This window comes from Phallusia mammillata, chromosome 2 (assembly GCF_965637545.1).
Source record: "Phallusia mammillata chromosome 2, kaPhaMamm4.hap1.1, whole genome shotgun sequence".
Taxonomy (NCBI): Eukaryota; Metazoa; Chordata; class Ascidiacea; order Phlebobranchia; family Ascidiidae; genus Phallusia; species Phallusia mammillata.
Window position 1 is genome coordinate 25,690,183 of NC_137253.1, and position 17,135 is coordinate 25,707,317.

At 38.0% G+C, this 17,135-nt stretch overlaps 1 protein-coding gene across 2 annotated transcripts in view; it reads left to right on the plus strand.

Annotated features, from left to right (window-relative positions):
• The window catches only part of LOC145215544 (neurofibromin-like), a 36,765-nt gene that overhangs the window by 12,139 nt on the left and 7,491 nt on the right, over nt 1-17,135 (plus strand). For both annotated transcript variants that reach the window (XM_080084247.1, XM_080084248.1), the window contains exons 26-46: nt 421-537; nt 832-1,007; nt 1,302-1,516; nt 1,889-1,972; nt 2,674-2,838; nt 3,260-3,366; nt 3,657-3,858; nt 4,401-4,498; nt 4,563-4,712; nt 5,009-5,089; nt 5,939-6,068; nt 7,575-7,747; nt 8,480-8,635; nt 9,393-9,512; nt 9,618-9,690; nt 10,306-10,461; nt 11,820-11,946; nt 12,308-12,517; nt 13,428-13,537; nt 15,446-15,616; nt 16,527-16,693. In XM_080084247.1, the coding sequence (XP_079940373.1) occupies nt 421-537; nt 832-1,007; nt 1,302-1,516; nt 1,889-1,972; nt 2,674-2,838; nt 3,260-3,366; nt 3,657-3,858; nt 4,401-4,498; nt 4,563-4,712; nt 5,009-5,089; nt 5,939-6,068; nt 7,575-7,747; nt 8,480-8,635; nt 9,393-9,512; nt 9,618-9,690; nt 10,306-10,461; nt 11,820-11,946; nt 12,308-12,517; nt 13,428-13,537; nt 15,446-15,616; nt 16,527-16,693 (2,988 nt within the window). The remainder of the gene's footprint in view (nt 1-420; nt 538-831; nt 1,008-1,301; nt 1,517-1,888; nt 1,973-2,673; nt 2,839-3,259; nt 3,367-3,656; nt 3,859-4,400; nt 4,499-4,562; nt 4,713-5,008; nt 5,090-5,938; nt 6,069-7,574; nt 7,748-8,479; nt 8,636-9,392; nt 9,513-9,617; nt 9,691-10,305; nt 10,462-11,819; nt 11,947-12,307; nt 12,518-13,427; nt 13,538-15,445; nt 15,617-16,526; nt 16,694-17,135) is intronic.

A 17,135-nucleotide genomic window follows, 5' to 3' on the forward strand; every position in this document is an offset into this window, starting at 1 on the left:
CGTAACTTTTTTGGTACTTTCTCTAACATGATTTTTTTTCATTTGTCGCCAGTCAGTGGTTAAAGCATCCGGTTTAAGCTCTATAGGTTGTGGGTAATCGTGTCTCGTTCATAAATTAACGCATTGTCATTTATCATAGTACGCCAGGCCTATTTGAAGGCGGTCACTAGGCATTCTAGATTAGAACAATCTAGATGAAAAGAGCCTAGAAAAATCTAGATGAACATAAATTTTATTCCAAAAATAAAAGTTCCGTGATCGCTGGTCTGAGTAAACGCGTCAGGGCTGATCCTGGTATTGAATTTATGTTCATATTTACTAGATTGCCATGACTTACAATCACCAACAGTGAAGTAGTTAAAATAAGTCTGGGCTATTTTTAGTGAACAATTTGTTTAAAATTTTGACGTGTGATTTCAGAACACTGGACGTATCGGCGGTTGTAGCAATTGGAGCTTTACTGAACGGCCTTCCTCTACATCCTGATGAGGGGGATGGCGGCGATGTCCCTAAAGCGAAATCACAACTGTTTTTTACGTGAGTAAGCCACCAAAAAATTTGCGGAAAAATGCCAAAACAATTAATCAACTTGTTTTTTTTAAATAAATGTTTAAGCATTTTTTGTGAGAAAGAACTGTCAAAATACACATTCATTACAGTAAACGTCGCTTTAAACCGGATTCGGTAAATTCGGATCTTCGCCCAATCCGAAAAAAATTGTTGGTCCAATCGGGCCCATATTAGGTTTACTGCGTATTTATTTGTAACACTACACAAATTTCTGTTTTTTGTTATCTCATAAACCTAAAAAACGTCAAACGCTGTACTCAGGTATTTCACTTTGTTCATGCGTCTTCTCGGCGAATGCGCGGACGAGTGCGACGACACTGACGTCATGGCTGATGACGTAACGATCGCTGACCCACCGTCTTTGCGACGCTCGCTCGTGGTCGCCATGTCAAATCTCCTAAGCGCCAACATTGAATACGGACTCGTTCATGCGATGGGTGATTACTAAATAATACACGCCTCTTACCATAAGTGATTTTTGAAAATAATATATGTGCCCATTTTATTTGAAAGTTACTGGTCCTTCGAAAACTTAAAAAATCCAAAATTTCATTTTGTTGCATGTCCTATTTGTACTTTAATGTTCATCAATTCAACATGAAAGAATTTTGACAAAAAAATATGTGAAGCTATGTTTTTGCCAACAACGAACAAACGTTATGGTACACTTTTTTCATACCTCATGAATTCCAAACCTAAGCAATGCATTTCCAATTTACTTTGTTTCACAGGCTTAGCCTACCACCCTGACATTCAAACCAGAGCAGCGTTCCTCGAAGTCTTGATAAAGATTCTGCAGCAAGGCACAGCTGGTTTCGACACTCTGGGCGACAGCGTATCGGCTGAACGTTTTGAACGCTTGGTGGAGCTCGTCACAATGATGGGCGATAACGGGGAACTTCCCATTGCAAATGCGCTTGCCAACGTAGTGCACACCAGTTATATGGTAAGAAATTATGAACTGCCGAGGTTAAAACTGATTTTTGTGGATTTTTGGGGGCGTGTGAGTTGTGGGACAATGTGGAACGTATAAGCATGGTCGATGCATTAACTCTTATTACCAAGATCTGCTGGGGCAATAGTTTAAATAAAGTACCACTAAACATAGGCGTCTAAAAGCAAAAGCAAGAGCCTATAAAAAAAATTTGCATGCAGTTTATATGGTGTGTTGTCTCCGTCACAAAATAGCTTTAATGGGCTGAGGATTCATACATACACCCGCTTATTGTACTGAGGGGATTGTCAAAAAATTCCCATTTTAAGTGGAAAACAAATGTAGCAATGAAGTTTCAAAAGTATTAACGCATTTTATTTGCAGGATGAGCTGGCTCGGGTTTTTGTGACCTTATTCGACGCAAAACATCTTTTATATCAACTCCTGTGGAACATGTTTACCAAAGAGGTGATGTACAATGTAGGGATCGGCCAGTAGTTTGAGGTATCATGTTAGACCCGCTACCCTCTGGTCTTTAAATCATGATGTATCAATATACCGGTTCTTTATGTACATTGTACACACTGTACGACCACCAAAGTAATTTTGTTGTATGACACAGCTGCAGCTTATAGTGGGTTTGTCACGATTAGGTTACCAGTTTTGGACTTTATTTTTTATCCTGTTTGATTATGACCTATTAAAATCACCAACGATTTTTGCAACACTTACTAGTATTTTCAACGAACTCTTATTCCACTAAAAGTATTTTCAACGAACTCTTATTCCACTAAAAGTATTTTCAATGAACTCTTATTATCCTAAAATCCCTGGTAAGCTCTTGCCGTTTATATCAGTGGTTCTCACATTTTTTTATTGTCGGGGCCAAATGGTAGTTTTTTAAGTGTGTAGGGAGCCGCAAAAAACGAAACCTTAGAGAAAATTACTAAATATTATTACTTTGAAACCTAAAATAGCAACCTTCGGTGGTTTTCTGAGGTTTGGTGGGCGCCGCAAAATAAGTAGTTGGGAGCCGCATGCGACCCTGAGAGCCGCTATGGAGAATCACTGCTTTATACTGTGCTTTAAATTAAGGGGCTTTTGCTGTATTAAAGTGGCCGATAAAATCCCAGAGCAAAAAACTGAAGCTAACTCTTTTACGCCACCAGGTGGAAGAAGCAGACAGCGTGCAGACTCTGTTTCGGGGAAATTCCCTAGCAAGCAAGATCATGAGGTTTTGCTTCAAAGTTTACGGGGCAAGTTATTTGCACAACCTGGTCGAACCGCTGGTAGCATGGAGTCTTACGCCCGAAATCTCAGCCCTACAATTCGACGTATGTTCGTATTCTAACATCAGTTTATCCTTCGTGTTGTTGTCATTTTGGTATTAGAAAAAGTGTGAAAAAATAAATAAAGGATTTTAGGGATGGGCCGAGCCGAGCCAGAACCCGAGTACTCGGTACCGAGCATCGCTGTTTTTGATGCTCGGTGCTCGGCCGAGTAGTTGCACGAACTGACCCGAGCGTTAAATTTGCATATTCATGCCTTGCTAACATATGTAACTAGTGTTCTAAAGGGTGACTATCAACAAAAACAAACAAAACTGTAAGCACGTTAAGCTATATCATTTGTTGACGATAAAAGAGTTGTTTTCCTAAATGAAGCCATACCATTTTTTCTGTTTTTTACCCAGTCTCCTATTTTTCTGTTATTTGGTGTTGTGTGTTTGTGTCTTATCACTTTATTTCCTTGCAGGTCGACCAGAAGAGAATTCCGCCTGGGGTTGACATCCATCAGTGCAGAAACAACCTACAACGTCTTACTGAGAGATTCTTCTCGAGAATTATGACTTCAACAGACAAGTGAGTGTTTAAAGGAACCAAAAAAACGTTGCCACAAATTTTACCAGAAGTACAAAGATTGTCATACATCTATCACTTTATGCTCGTATCATTACGTCACGCATATATGACGTAGAAAACGTATTGCCTAAACGCCCAGTAGGTTTAAAATGGTTTAACAATTGACAGTTTAGGAAATTGGGTAGATTAAAAATTGCTGCTTTTTTAGTAACAAAAGTTTTACTTGTATATAATGTAAAAAATTCAAACTAAACATCAAACATTGAATCTAAAATGTCCCAACTACACAGATTTCCACCTCAATTGAAGAGTGTATGTCACTGTCTCTACCAAGTCGTGTCTCAACGTTTTCACGAGAGCGGTACGGGAGCTGTGGCAAGCGCCATCTTCCTTCGTTTTCTTAACCCTGCAATCGCTACACCATATGAATGTGGTTTATCGGAAAAACCTATTCCACCCAATCTTGCCCACGCATTCAAGTTTATGTGCAAGGTTTGTGTTTTCACATATCTGTGTTGTCTGCCTATAGTAGTTGTCTATACAGGGTTGTTTTTGCTTGGGATTTTTTTTCTTGCACTTATGGAATAAACATGTGGTCAAAACTTTAGGACCAAGATGTTAATATACACAACTGGCTTTTGTTTCTTATTCACTGTTGATTAGGAGCTTAACGTGCTAGGCCGAATATGTTTCTTTAAACAAATAAAAACAACTAACGCTTTTTGGCTACATATTCGCATCACTATAAATTGCTCATCTTTGAAGTTAAGTAAAACACCCTTTAAACAACTTTGCAAGTGCAGGACTCGTTTTTGCAGAATTATTTATGTCATGCAAATTTTGTGTACGTTTTGGGCCTTTTGTAAAGTATAGTGAATCAATACCCGTTCAAATATGGGTAATGGTGTTTAGGTGACAGCCGCTATTCTTTTAATAGGCTGCAGTATCCACCGATGTCGTTATTGTATCTCCGCACTGTTACCAATGTTTGTACATTAAAAACTTGCTAACAATCTAAAACACACCTTGTACAGCTGATGCAGAACATCGCTAATCACGTGCTTTTCACCAAAGAAGAACACATGAAGCATTTCAACGAATTCGTCAGAGCCAGATTTGACGTCTGTCAACAGTAAGTTAGACCGTAGGCACTTTATAAGATGCACATGTATAGACAAGAGTGTTTGTTTTTTCAGTTTCTTTCGTCAAATCTCCACTCCTGAGTGTTCGAGCGTGGATAGCGTGGGCCATTGTACGTCATTCATGAACGACACAAACGTCCAAGCTCTGCATCGCCTCTTGTGGAATGATCAGGAAAAGATTGGACAGTATCTCGCAAAAAGCAGGTAAGTCTGTGTCAGAGCTGCAAACCAATATTACAACCCTGAAAGTTGATCTGAAGCCTTTTGTTTTTCGTATTGCCCTAAAAGTTAGTCGTACTAAAGTGAAATTGCGACACAAATGTGGCGAATACGGCCTGAATTAAACCCTTTTACTCAAACTTAAGCCTGAACCTGACTCGAAAAGCCGGGTCCAACTTCTTGTCTAAATTATAACACACTTTCTGTAATATGCCTTTACACCTTTTGTTGAAGTTTTTTGTAAGCCCTGTAAAAAGCCTATGATAAAATATGTTTTGTAGGAATGCTAAAGCGGTTGGTCGGCGTCCTTTCGACAAAATGGTGACACTTCTTGCTTACCTCGGACCACCAGAATATACAAGGTACGTAAAACATTGCTTAATATTGCTTATATTTTCATTTTTTTGTTAATCTTATGTCCCTGCACAGTGTTTTTTTAAGGTGTTTTGGGGGACCGAAATTTCTCCAGCGGTTTCCCAAAATTAAATATGGCTATTTTTTGGTATTTAAATGAAACACTTGCGGTCTCTTAAAACTACTTAGCGGTCACCCAAACCAAACCTTAAAAAAAAACCTGTCCCTGCAGACCAAACATTTGTGTGAAGTTGGTTCCTTACACAATGGTCCCATAAAACACGTCAAATTTGTTAGTTATAACGGGATTGCAAACATGATCACTTTCTAAGCATATTTCGTGAGAAAAGACTCGATATGCTGTTGCCAAAACCGAATTGCATTAGATGTAACTATATTCTAGAAGAGTATACTGTAATGAATACCCCATCCTGTAGTGACATCTGTAGCCCAACATCTACCTATTGCCCCAACAGATATCCCTCTACTCACCTAAAATAGCGGTGGTACTAAATGCATTTACCGCCTATTATCGCCTGGTATCACACAGTAAACAGCTTTATTGGACACTTAGATAGTTGTTGCAAAAATTATAACTTTTCGGACGATTAAAAGTGCTGACCTTTAAGCTATTCGGGTCGGGGGTGAGGGTTTCAATTGAAGTAACACTACAATATGGTCTTATTTACCTTTTTTACGTTTTATATTTTCACATCACGCGTTATACCTTGCGGTATCATGCGCTAAATGCTGTATTTAGTACTAACTCTAAAATAGGAGAAGCTTTAAATGCGAAAATCACAATTGGAAGATAGAGATTGTTTTTGTAATTCATTGTTTTCCTCAATCGCATGCAGACCTGTATTGGAGACGCGCACAACAGGCCAAAGCATAACACCATGCAAGTTTGAAGAGTTGATGACAAAACGAAAAGTTGCGGATTCGGAGGAATACAAGATGGTGAAAGGCCTGAATATCTTCTATCAGGTCGGTTATCATGATACCTTCATTTAAACTCGTAGAAAATCTTCAGCTTTTTTAATATGTCGAATTCGTCACATTGTCACCTATATACTTTAAGAACATGATAAATAAGTTTTATTAAAAACATTTATTTCCAGTTCGGTCGTTCGAATATGGGCTAACCTTCTGTTATAATAAGTACAGGAAATGTATTTATGGAAATACATGTAAAATAAACTTTTCATAACGTTTTTTTCATTTTGGGAATGCCTCACGTTCATAGGCGTCGAACACGGGTATGTCGGGTATGCGTGGCATACCTGGACGAAAAACTCGGGTATGCCGCATACCCGAGAATCGGACCAACGTTAGTCATGCGTTGTTGCTTTGTAAAATTATTTCGACTAATACGTAACATACGCAAATGATTTCAATCTAGATTATTGTCTCACAACCATTAAATTGTTCGCATTCATTACAGTTGTGAAACGTATTCGAGAAGCATAGGAATTTAAACATTAAAAAGTTGTAAATAGCACAACAAAAGTACTGGCGCTGTCCTATGGTAGAAACGCCGCTGCCCCGGGTATTTTGTCAACAACCACGTGATAAAAAAGTTTACCGTTTGTGAACTAAATTATAAAAATACAGCCCAACCTTTGTTGTAACTGCCTACACCACAAGAACAACGACTGGCTAGTTTCAACCGAAAAAAACACAATTAACACCCAATGTTACGTCATAAACGTAAGGTTGGTACATAGGCTACAAAAATTAACGTTGTCGAAAGTTTCAGGCAGGTCAGAACATCGTTGAAACAAAGTACACTGAACTTTAAAATTAATTATGCGTCACATACAACTCACTGCGTTAAATATGCGACACGTTGTAATGTAAACGAAACAAGCGACGCTAAAACGAACAAAAAGGATCATTGTGATTGCTAGGCCAGAAGTGTGTGCGCTTTGTTGAGTGAAATCTAAGCATTTTTGTTATAGTTATTACAATGTTAAACATTAAATTAATTTGCGACGCACGGCAAAGTATGTTAGGTGACAGTCGAACTAAATCCTTTCTATCTTTATTGTTTTGCCTACCCGTAATTTCGGCAAATAGGTCGTTAAATTGCAACAGTAGCAAAAGGGCCTGGCGGTGGAATTACGTTATGTAAAGCTTATATACTGCAACTTTAATGCATTCTTACCATATGCATCCGCAGAAAATATATTTGGCATTATATGACGTTATTTTGTGACGTCATATAATACGGCATACCCGGAAAAAATTCAATGTCGGCGCCTATGCTCACGTTGCTACATGTAGTTCAAATCCTTAAAATCAAGTGTTAATAATAAAAATATTTATTTCCAGTTCAGTCGTTCGAATATGGGCTATCCTGTGTTATAACAAGTACAGGAAATGCACTTATGGAAATATTCGTAAAATATACTTTTCGCAACGTTTTTGTTTTGTCGAATTCGTCACATTGTCACATATAGTTCAAGTTTACCAAAAAATATTTATTTTCAGTTCGGTCGTTCGAAGATGGGATACCCTGTGTTCTACTACATAGCGAAACGTTACGTTATGTCCGAAATACGTGAAGACATTCTCATGTTTTACATCCTACAAGCCCTAAAACCCTACTCCGCTCGCAAGTTTGACGTCATCATTGACCTCACGCATGTTGAATCGAAAAACGGGTATGGTTTGAAATAGGGATGGGCCGAGCCGAGCCAGAACCCGAGTACTCGGTACCGAGCATCGCCGTTTTTGATGCTTTTTGATGGTTTGAAATATATATTTTTGGTACCGTACTCGGTTCCTATGCAGTACACATTGATGTATGTGCAAAATCAATGTAATTGTACATATTAGTGCCTTTTTGTGACATAAAAATTGAAAAAAGCATTACAACATGTGTTTTAAACCTTATAGACCAATTCCAAACAATGTTGGACAAAAACATTAATGTATTGTACATTTAAGTATCAGAGTATTAATTATGTCAAGTTAAAATTAAGGTTAATCGTGCAATTGATGGAAATGTTATTCACCTCAATTCATTTAAGCAAAAATCTAATAGTTAGCTGTTTAACAAAAGTAAAAATAAAAACATGTCTAAGATCATTTTCTATTTAATAGTGATAATTTGCTCAAATATTTGCTGCCAATTAAAATAACTGCCGAACGTATCTACTAATTTCTTATTTTAAGCAGAAATATTTTTTTCCAATTCAGAATATTTCAACCGTGTATACTGCACATTTGCACGCAAAAATATTAGTATTTTTTGTTGTTTAGTAGCTGCAATATTTGTTTGCGATTTGTAAAATTTTAAACTCATAAATAGTGCGGTATAGATTTGTTTTGAAACCTGAGGTACATTAAGTTTGCGTTGTAACTTTTCTACAACCTGAACTGGATTATTTCAGGTTTCGTGGTCAGTACCTTCCCAAATGGTTGGCGGTGTACACTCCTGCCATATACAAGAACCTCAACGCTATTTACGTGTACAATCCCAACACTTGGGTGCGAGACTACATTAAATATAATGAGGAGACATTTGCTAAAGTGAAAAACCGACAAAGGTAAGTGGTAACGACATGAGAAAATGGCCACATCAGAAAATGATTTCATAATGCAAGTCTATTGACAAACTAGATTTTATGCAATGACCTGAAAAAAGTGATTAAAATAATGCAACAAGTTAGAAAATAGCTCACAACTGAAACACAGTCGTTTCCCAAGGTCTAGAACACATATAAAAGGACTTCACCAGTGGCATTGACATTGTTTTATTTTTTACGTGATAATGTAAGGGTATTGTTTCAAGTCCATGAGTTTCACTGCTATGACCGTGTTTTGGAGTTTTGATCACTTTATTGCTGTAATACTGCGGCAGACTAGCTTCGAAAATTAATTTATTTTCTGGAATACCCAATACCTTTTCCATGTTGTAACCTACCAGTCTTTGTTGCCCCCTTTGCCGGTTGTAGTCGTTAGATTTCTAGGGACCTTACTTTCACCACACAAAAAAATTTGAAAGTATTGTTGATAGGTCGAATTCTCTAAAACCGCAACCATACTCGTCAAAACTAGCCCGAAAAGCGCAACTACAAAGTAATTTAAAAACAAGTGCAATTTTACTCAAAAATCGATTGCTGCATGTAAAAAATGGTCTTTCGACAGCCCGCCCAAAATACGCAACCAGCAACTCATTAAAACAACCCGCAATTCGTTGTTAGAAAAGAGCCCAATTGGGTGCAAAAAGCGCCATCCTGGCAATGTTGCTTGAGATGAAACTAGGGCATGATATGTTACTGCATATGACATCTTTATGTCCAGAATTCGTTTTTTGGAGAACTTGGCTGAATTACAACGTTACGTGGAACTGGATCATCAGAAAATTCCATCTGCAACCAAAAGTCTTGATGAAGATATTCGCGTGTACCACAACGTGTACAGGTTATTTGATACTTAAAAAATCGTTTTTTGCTTGATTTTTTAAAGTTATTTTTTAGGATTCTTTTATAATTGAGCTTCATTGCGATAAAAGTTTTTTTTGTTTAGATCCGGTCACACAAAAGTTGACATCAAAGTTGGAAGCAGAGCTGTCCAGTTCACAACTGTGGAGAAATATAAGGTAACTAATTTGCATTATTCAGTCGCCAACATGAGCTGATTAAAAGTCTGCATTTGCGCAAGATATACTGTACTTGCGAAATTGCCACTCGCTGTAAAGTTGCTCTGCTATTTTGTGTGGCTAATCGAGAAAAAAGCCGTATCCTGAGGACTTAATACCAATTTTTAATGGACTGTTTTCCTAAATGTGGGGTCGGAAGCTCAGTGGCTATCTCAAAGGTTCCATTGCCGAACAAAATACAACTATTCAAAAACAATAAATTGTTCAACTTAAAGTATTTAAGTCTAAAGATAACATTTTTTGTATGGAGGCTCCGACAGTAACACTAGTTCATGATTCAATAATATGTAACTCTTTAAGGTTCCAAAGTAGACGACCCCTGTAATAAATGCACACAATGTCACATAAAAACTAACAAAGTCTGAACAGAATGTCACAAAACTTTGCATTATTTTTTCACGTAGCATTGTGGAAAAATTTATGGTTTAATATATTTAACCTATTAATTTGCAGATTAAATAGAACGTCTACTAACTTATTGTCACATCATTGACATCTTTCACTAGATATTCGAGCCGAATAAAACAACAAAATTGGCAATGTTGTTTTTCACAGTTGCTGGAAGGCGAGATTGTACTGAACGACATTTACTATGCGAATGAGATCGAATCCATCCAGTCTATGGACGAGAGCAGTGCTTTCGGTCTCAAGGTCGCATCGAACAATGCAGTCATGCTTTTCTCCCACCCAGATGCCAGAAAAATTGCTAATGTACGTTTATTCCAACTTAGTGGCTGGCAACTTTTTTACGATGCGTACCAATTTACTTGGTATTAGGGATGGGCCAAGCCGAGCCAGAACCCGAGTACTCGGTACCGAGCATCGCTGTTTTTGGTGCTCGGTGCTCGGCCGAGCAGTTGCACAAACTGACCCGAGCATTAAATTTGCATATTCATGCCCTGCTAACATACGTAACTAGTGTTCGAAAGGGTATCTATGAACAAAAACGAATGATTTTTCAAATGTATTACATGGTGGAAAAACGCATACTTCATGGGCATGTACAGCTTATAATACACCGCTGGTGACGTAAGAGACCTTGTAGAGCTAGAACGTAGAAAGGGGATTTTTTGTGACGTCATAATGCACCGAGCGTGCTCGGCCGAGCACCGAGCATTAACGTGAGATGCTCGGTGCTCGACCAAACAGAACATTTGCAGTTTTGGCACACCCCTACTTGGTATATCATGATAATGACTTTGGGCGTGACAACATATTCTTTGCAATATGGCTTCTTTCAGTTAATTTAAGAAGTATTCAGAAAGTAGGCAGTTTCGTATTTGCAGGCAGCGTTTTTAGTACTGTTACATAATAACAAACTGAAACAGACAATGGAAATAAAGCACTTCATACTGTACTTGAATCAGTCAAACTCGAAAATTACCTACAGAGCCATGAATAGCCAAGAAACACTCATTACCCACTGCTTATTAAGTGATTTTGTGATCTGTACGGTGTTTACAATTTTTCGGTTGCAAAATTAACAGCAATAAATAGGGATGCGCCGAGCCGAGCCAGAACCCGAGTACTCGGTACCGAGCATCGCTGTTTTTGATGCTCGGTGCTCGGCCGAGCAGTTGCACAAACTGACCCGAGCATTAAATTTGCATATTCATGCCCTGCTAACATAAGTAACTAGTGTTCGAAAGGGTGTCTATGAACAAAAACAAATGATTTTTCAAATGTATTAGATTGTGGAAAAACGTCTACTTCTGAGGCCTGTAACAGCTTAATACACCGCTGGTGACGTAAGAGGCCTTGTAGAGCTAAAAAGTAGAAAGGGGATTTTTTGTGACGTCATAATGCACCGAGCGTGCTCGGCCGAGCACCGAGCATTAACGTGAGATGCTCGGTGCTCGACCAAACAGAACATTTGCAATTTTGGCACATCCCTAGCAATAAAGGCGTGTTTCAAAATCAAAATGCGCTAACATTTAATTCCAAACACCTTTTCAATGCCTTTTATTTAGGCACTGCTTGGCGTTAATAACTGTAGTTGTTTTTTGTAATATCAAAATTTGTCATTTGATTTGAAAATAGTTTTAACCTCATTTATCGTTATGATGCAGGGATTACGTCACATCCGGGCACGTTGGGAGTTGACTCAACCAAAGCAGGATATTTCCACTCACCACCATAAGATAGGTGCAAAGGATGTACCCGGGACATTACTCAATATGGCTTTACTGAACTTAGGTGCCTAAAAAGTTATTTTGCTATTGTCAAATTGAAGAGATTATCTTACATGCGAATTCGTAATTTGCCAAAACTTAAAAAAGTTCATTATTTACAAAAAGTAAAAAACTCAAACTCCAATGATTTTTTGTAAAGTTCCCGTTACTTTGATTAAAACCAAAAAATAATGCCGATAATTAAAAATGTTCAAGGCATTGCTAACTGATTAGAAATCTTTAACTCGTTGTTAGTTGCACTTTTGCCATTTTATTGAAATCACAGTTGCTTTATTGCTAAACCTAGGCTAAAAATTTTCTTTACATAAACAAAAAATACACAGTCACCCTTTGAAACAAATTCAACAAGCTTTATTTTCACACAGGTTCGCCTGAGCCCACAGTCCGTCTCTCCGCCTACAACCTGTTGTGTGTGCTTACCACATCCTTCAACCTGCAGCTAGGCGGGCGTCTTTGTGAATCGGAGGGACTTTGTATTCCTGCCAACAACACGCTGTTCATCGTCACAATCAGTACGACCCTCGCTAAGAACGAAAGTCACCTTACCCTGGAGTTCCTTGACGAATGCATAACAGGTACATACATTACGAATGGAAACCGCTCAAAAACTTGAGGTACTTATATTGTAATGGATATGCTGTACCAAAGACAGTGCTCGGGTACTTGCTACCGAGTAATATAGTTTTTAATGCTGCTTGACCAAAACTTTGCAATTGATAGCAAAACAATCGTTGTCACAGAAGTTCTACTTTTTTAAGTTTAAGTTAAAATCAAGTATACTTTTTATTTTGGAAAGATAGGGTTGTTACGTCATAGGCATGTGTTACGTCATAATAGGCAATCATTTTTGATCGTGTACCCAATAGTGACATAAGATGATCGGTCAAACACAGATACAGGATTGTTCATTCCTGTCACATGTCACAAAAACCAGACAAACAATATAAAGAAAGACAAACCATGTTGTTGGCAAAATATGATACTTATTACCTTTATTGTCGCTTTACCCCAATTATTAGGGATGGGCCGAGCCGAGTCAGAACCCGAGTACTCGGTACCGAGCATCGATGTTTTTAATGCTCGTTGCTCGGCCGAGCAGTTGCACAAACTGACCCGAGCGTTAAATTTGCATATTCATGCCCTGCTAACATACGAAACTAGTGTTCTAAAGGGTGTCTATGAACAAATGTATTAGATAGTGGAAAAACGCGTACTTGGGCATGACAGCTTAATAAACCCCGCCGGTGACGTAAGAGACCTTGTAGAGCTAAAACGTAGAAAGGGGATTTTTTGGTGACGTCATAATGCACCGAGCGTGCTCGGCCGAGCACCGAGCATTAAAGTGAGATGCTCGGTGCTCGACCAAACAGACATTTGCAGTTTTGGCACATCCCTACCAACTATTGTGTAGAAAATAGATCCATTAAAAATCTAACTTTTTACTTCTGTTACTGAAATGATAGCAGTGCATATTCTGTTGTATAGGTTTTCGATGTTTGAGCGACACACTAAAGAACTTGTGTTTGGAATACATGGAGCCGTGGCTCTTCAATCTTCCAGCTTTTGCATGTTCTACAGAGATCAAAAGAAACAAGGTAACACTTGAAAACAGTGAAAATATCAAATTAATTATGGGTCCCCTTCCCTGAAGGGGACACATATTGTTTTTGTCCGTATTTTTTTTTTCTTTTTTTCTTTTTTCTTTTTTCTTTTTTCTTTTTTCTGTCTAACGCTGGTTTGTAACGCTCGTTTGGTCAAGAAAGAGTGCTTCAAATTTATTCAAATTTGGACATATGTTAGATATTAATCCAAACTTGGTCCACCTGAAGTTTGACCCCAAATTACCCAGCGGTTCACCCACAGGCCCCCGAAACATAAAATTTTTAAAGCTGGTTTGTAATGCTCGTTTAGTGAAGAAGGCGTGCTTCAAATTTATTGAAATTTGGACATATGTTAGATATTAATCTGAACTTGCTCCACCTGAAGTTTGACCCCAAATTACCCAGCGGTTTACCCACAGGCCCCCGAAACGTAAATGTGTCTAACGCTCGTTTGGTAAAGAAAGACACTGTAGGCAGAAGTCCCAAGAGAGTATGTTTACGAATAATAGGGCAAAGCGGGAGGGCTCAGCTTGACGTCGGACAGACGTTTTACGAGACGTCGTTTCGGTGATTAGAAATGAGCTGTTTTGCACAGCAATGCTAAGTCGTTTTATTAAGTTATCACTCACATTTTCAGTTTTGGCAAAGGTTTCACACATATGACGCGATTTAAACCTAACAAGCGTGCTTCGGTTTCGTATAATGTCAAGCAAAACTTTGTTACACAAACTAAATATGAAAAAACAAACTTGACTTTTTTGCAAGATAAAAGTTTTTTAAATGTTCGTTGTCATGTTGGCCGCTGCATGACCACGGGTTACTTAAGGTCAATTAGTAGGTATTACTAACACAGTTCAGAACTTTCATTCGCCATAACGTAGCGTTTTTGTTTTTTTTGAATCAAATACTCAAGGCATGTATAAATTAGGTCAAACGGTGTTTTTGAACACCGAGGACGGCGTGCTATTGAAAACGGTGTCAAAAGGTCAAACAGTCGTTTGGTGTGTGCACCCTAAAGGTTACTACAGGTCAATGGCACTCGTTTTGCGAAACAAAATTAAATGAAAAACTCGTTTTGCGAAACAAAGTTAAATGAAAAGTTATGTATACACTTGCAGCAAATCGCTTTTTAATTGTCTGTAACACAACTGTTACAGCTTTCTAGAAAAAATTCTGTTTGAAACCCGACATTGGACGACAATATCTGGGTCAAAGCAAGAGATTAAATTGAAAGTATTTGTTTCGTTCTTTTTTAATGTTTTTGTAATTATACGACAACAATAGTGCAAAAAATACAACAAAATTATTCATTGTTGGGTTAATGCTTTCTAAAAATTTGTTCTTAAGAATTTAAAAATCACCGCAACATTTGTTTACCGTAGATCCGCACAAACACGCGTGTGGGGACCCATTAGTTTTTGTTTACAAAAACAATCATATGTGTAGATCAAACGATGTGTATAGTAAATTGGTAAATATCGTATAGAATATATAAAATGGAAGTATATCAGAAAGCCACCATTCTAGTTCTTATCGTGCCGAATTCTCGTCTGCAATGCTCCACAGCAACATTAACATGGTAACGATAAGGGTAACATGCTTTCATAAGTGCACATTAAAAAGGTATTTGTAATTACTGGACTGCCTAATAAATGTTATTGAATTATCCAACGACATAGTCAATTTATTCCACAAATGATTTTTACCCTTGTAAAAACATCGAGCCATTAAATGATAAGCTGCGTGCAGTGCACACTGTTTCGACCTATAAGGTCTCATCAGTGCAGCTGGTGACGAGAGATCGGCTGTATTGGCTAGTGTAGCCATCCAACGGCACTTCAGTTTTTAACCTTATTATTACGTGGCCATTCTCTGCCCCTTTTACTACAATTTCCTCTGTAGGTAAAGTCGGTGATACAAAAACTGATCGAACTGACGATTGCTGAAAAGGAGTTTTATCCGAGTGTGCAGATCAAGGTTTGGGGAAACCTGGGAAAGATGTCGGGTCTCACTGATCTTATACTGGAATCATTTGTTGAAACAAGTTCTCAGGGTGGACTTGGTTCCCTCAAAGTAAGTAAATTCTATCTGAAATATTTCTGGAGTAAACTGATTGGAATGGTTTTACTTGAAAAAAAGGCGAAGCAGTGAAGTGCACTCATATTGTTTTCGTTTGTTTTTTCGTGTTTCTGCCGAAACGGTTGCTTTTCTATGTTTTACTTAAGAAACTGATAGAAATTTACCCAGTTATTTAAAGAAATTTAAACTTACCTATATTGTGCATTGTGAAAGTAAAGTGAATTTGCAAACATTTAATGGCGCACAATATTTTTTTATTTAAATTTCATAGTATTTAAATTTCATAGGCTGCTTAAAATTGAGGATTTATAAACTTTTTTATTGCCTGTGTAGCTCAGTTAGTAGAGCGCAAGTCCCGGAACGGCCCTGTCGTGGGTTCGAATCCCACCCAGGCTAGTTTTTTCTAGCACACGCCTTGTCACGTGGGAATGAATGCTTAGTGACCGGCTGATTCGGTACAACACCTTCAATAGGCCTGACGCACTTTGCTTTGCTTTTACTGTCATTTTTGTAACCGACATTTGAAAAAAAATGTAGTCATTATAAACTATGGGCTAGATGTTGTAATGTTCTGGATCCTGGTCCAGGGTCGTCAACCTTGTAGGCGACGCGTGCCAATTTACTTGTTATTTTCATGTGTTAATGACCTCGCGTGCCAACTATTTCCTAAATAATAGTGACTTCGTGCCAGCAGATATCAATAATAAAGAGACGACAGAGTGTTCTGTGCATGTAAGGCCGGATTTTAAGACAATGGCGTGATAAAAACTATAAACAAGCAGTGTAACAGGCTAAATTATCACTTCAATATAAACACGCAAATCGGTTTGCGTGCCATGAAAAACCACCTCGCGTGCCGACCCCTGTCCTAGTCTGTACTTTTAACTCTTCGTTTCATTGACAGGCGGAGGTGATGGCTGACACGGCAGTTTCACTCGCAGTGAACAACATGAAAATCGTATCAAGTAAACTCATTAACCTACTGTGTACGATCGTTGATAAAACCTCCCTCCGTCCAACTCCCACGCTGGAAAAACACAAGCACTGGGACGAGATTGCAATTCTTGCCAGGTGAATGTTGAAACATTTAAAACATCGAAGATTTATTACCGATAGTAGTTTTCCAAACTTTTATTTCAAACTTAAGCTTTATGTTCGCATATTAAATTTTATCCAAAATATCTCAAATCATATAAAAACTGAAGCGGTGTTCAAATACTAGCCACAAGTCGAACAACAATAATGTGACATATTGACAGCTTTAAAAACTTTTTTTTTAACTCTTGTCACGTTAGCGAACTTGTGTACTACCTGGAAGATCTTTGCACTATATTTACGATCACTGAACAAGAATAAAAAATACCCTAATACGGTATATTTTAATCGCCTTTATAATAGTTTGGGGGTATCGTATTCCACAATATACGCTTGAAAAAGATTATAGCACTTCCATTTGTTTAATGCTGGGCATAAACTACAAAGGAACTGGATCTGCAAATGGCAAATGATTGGA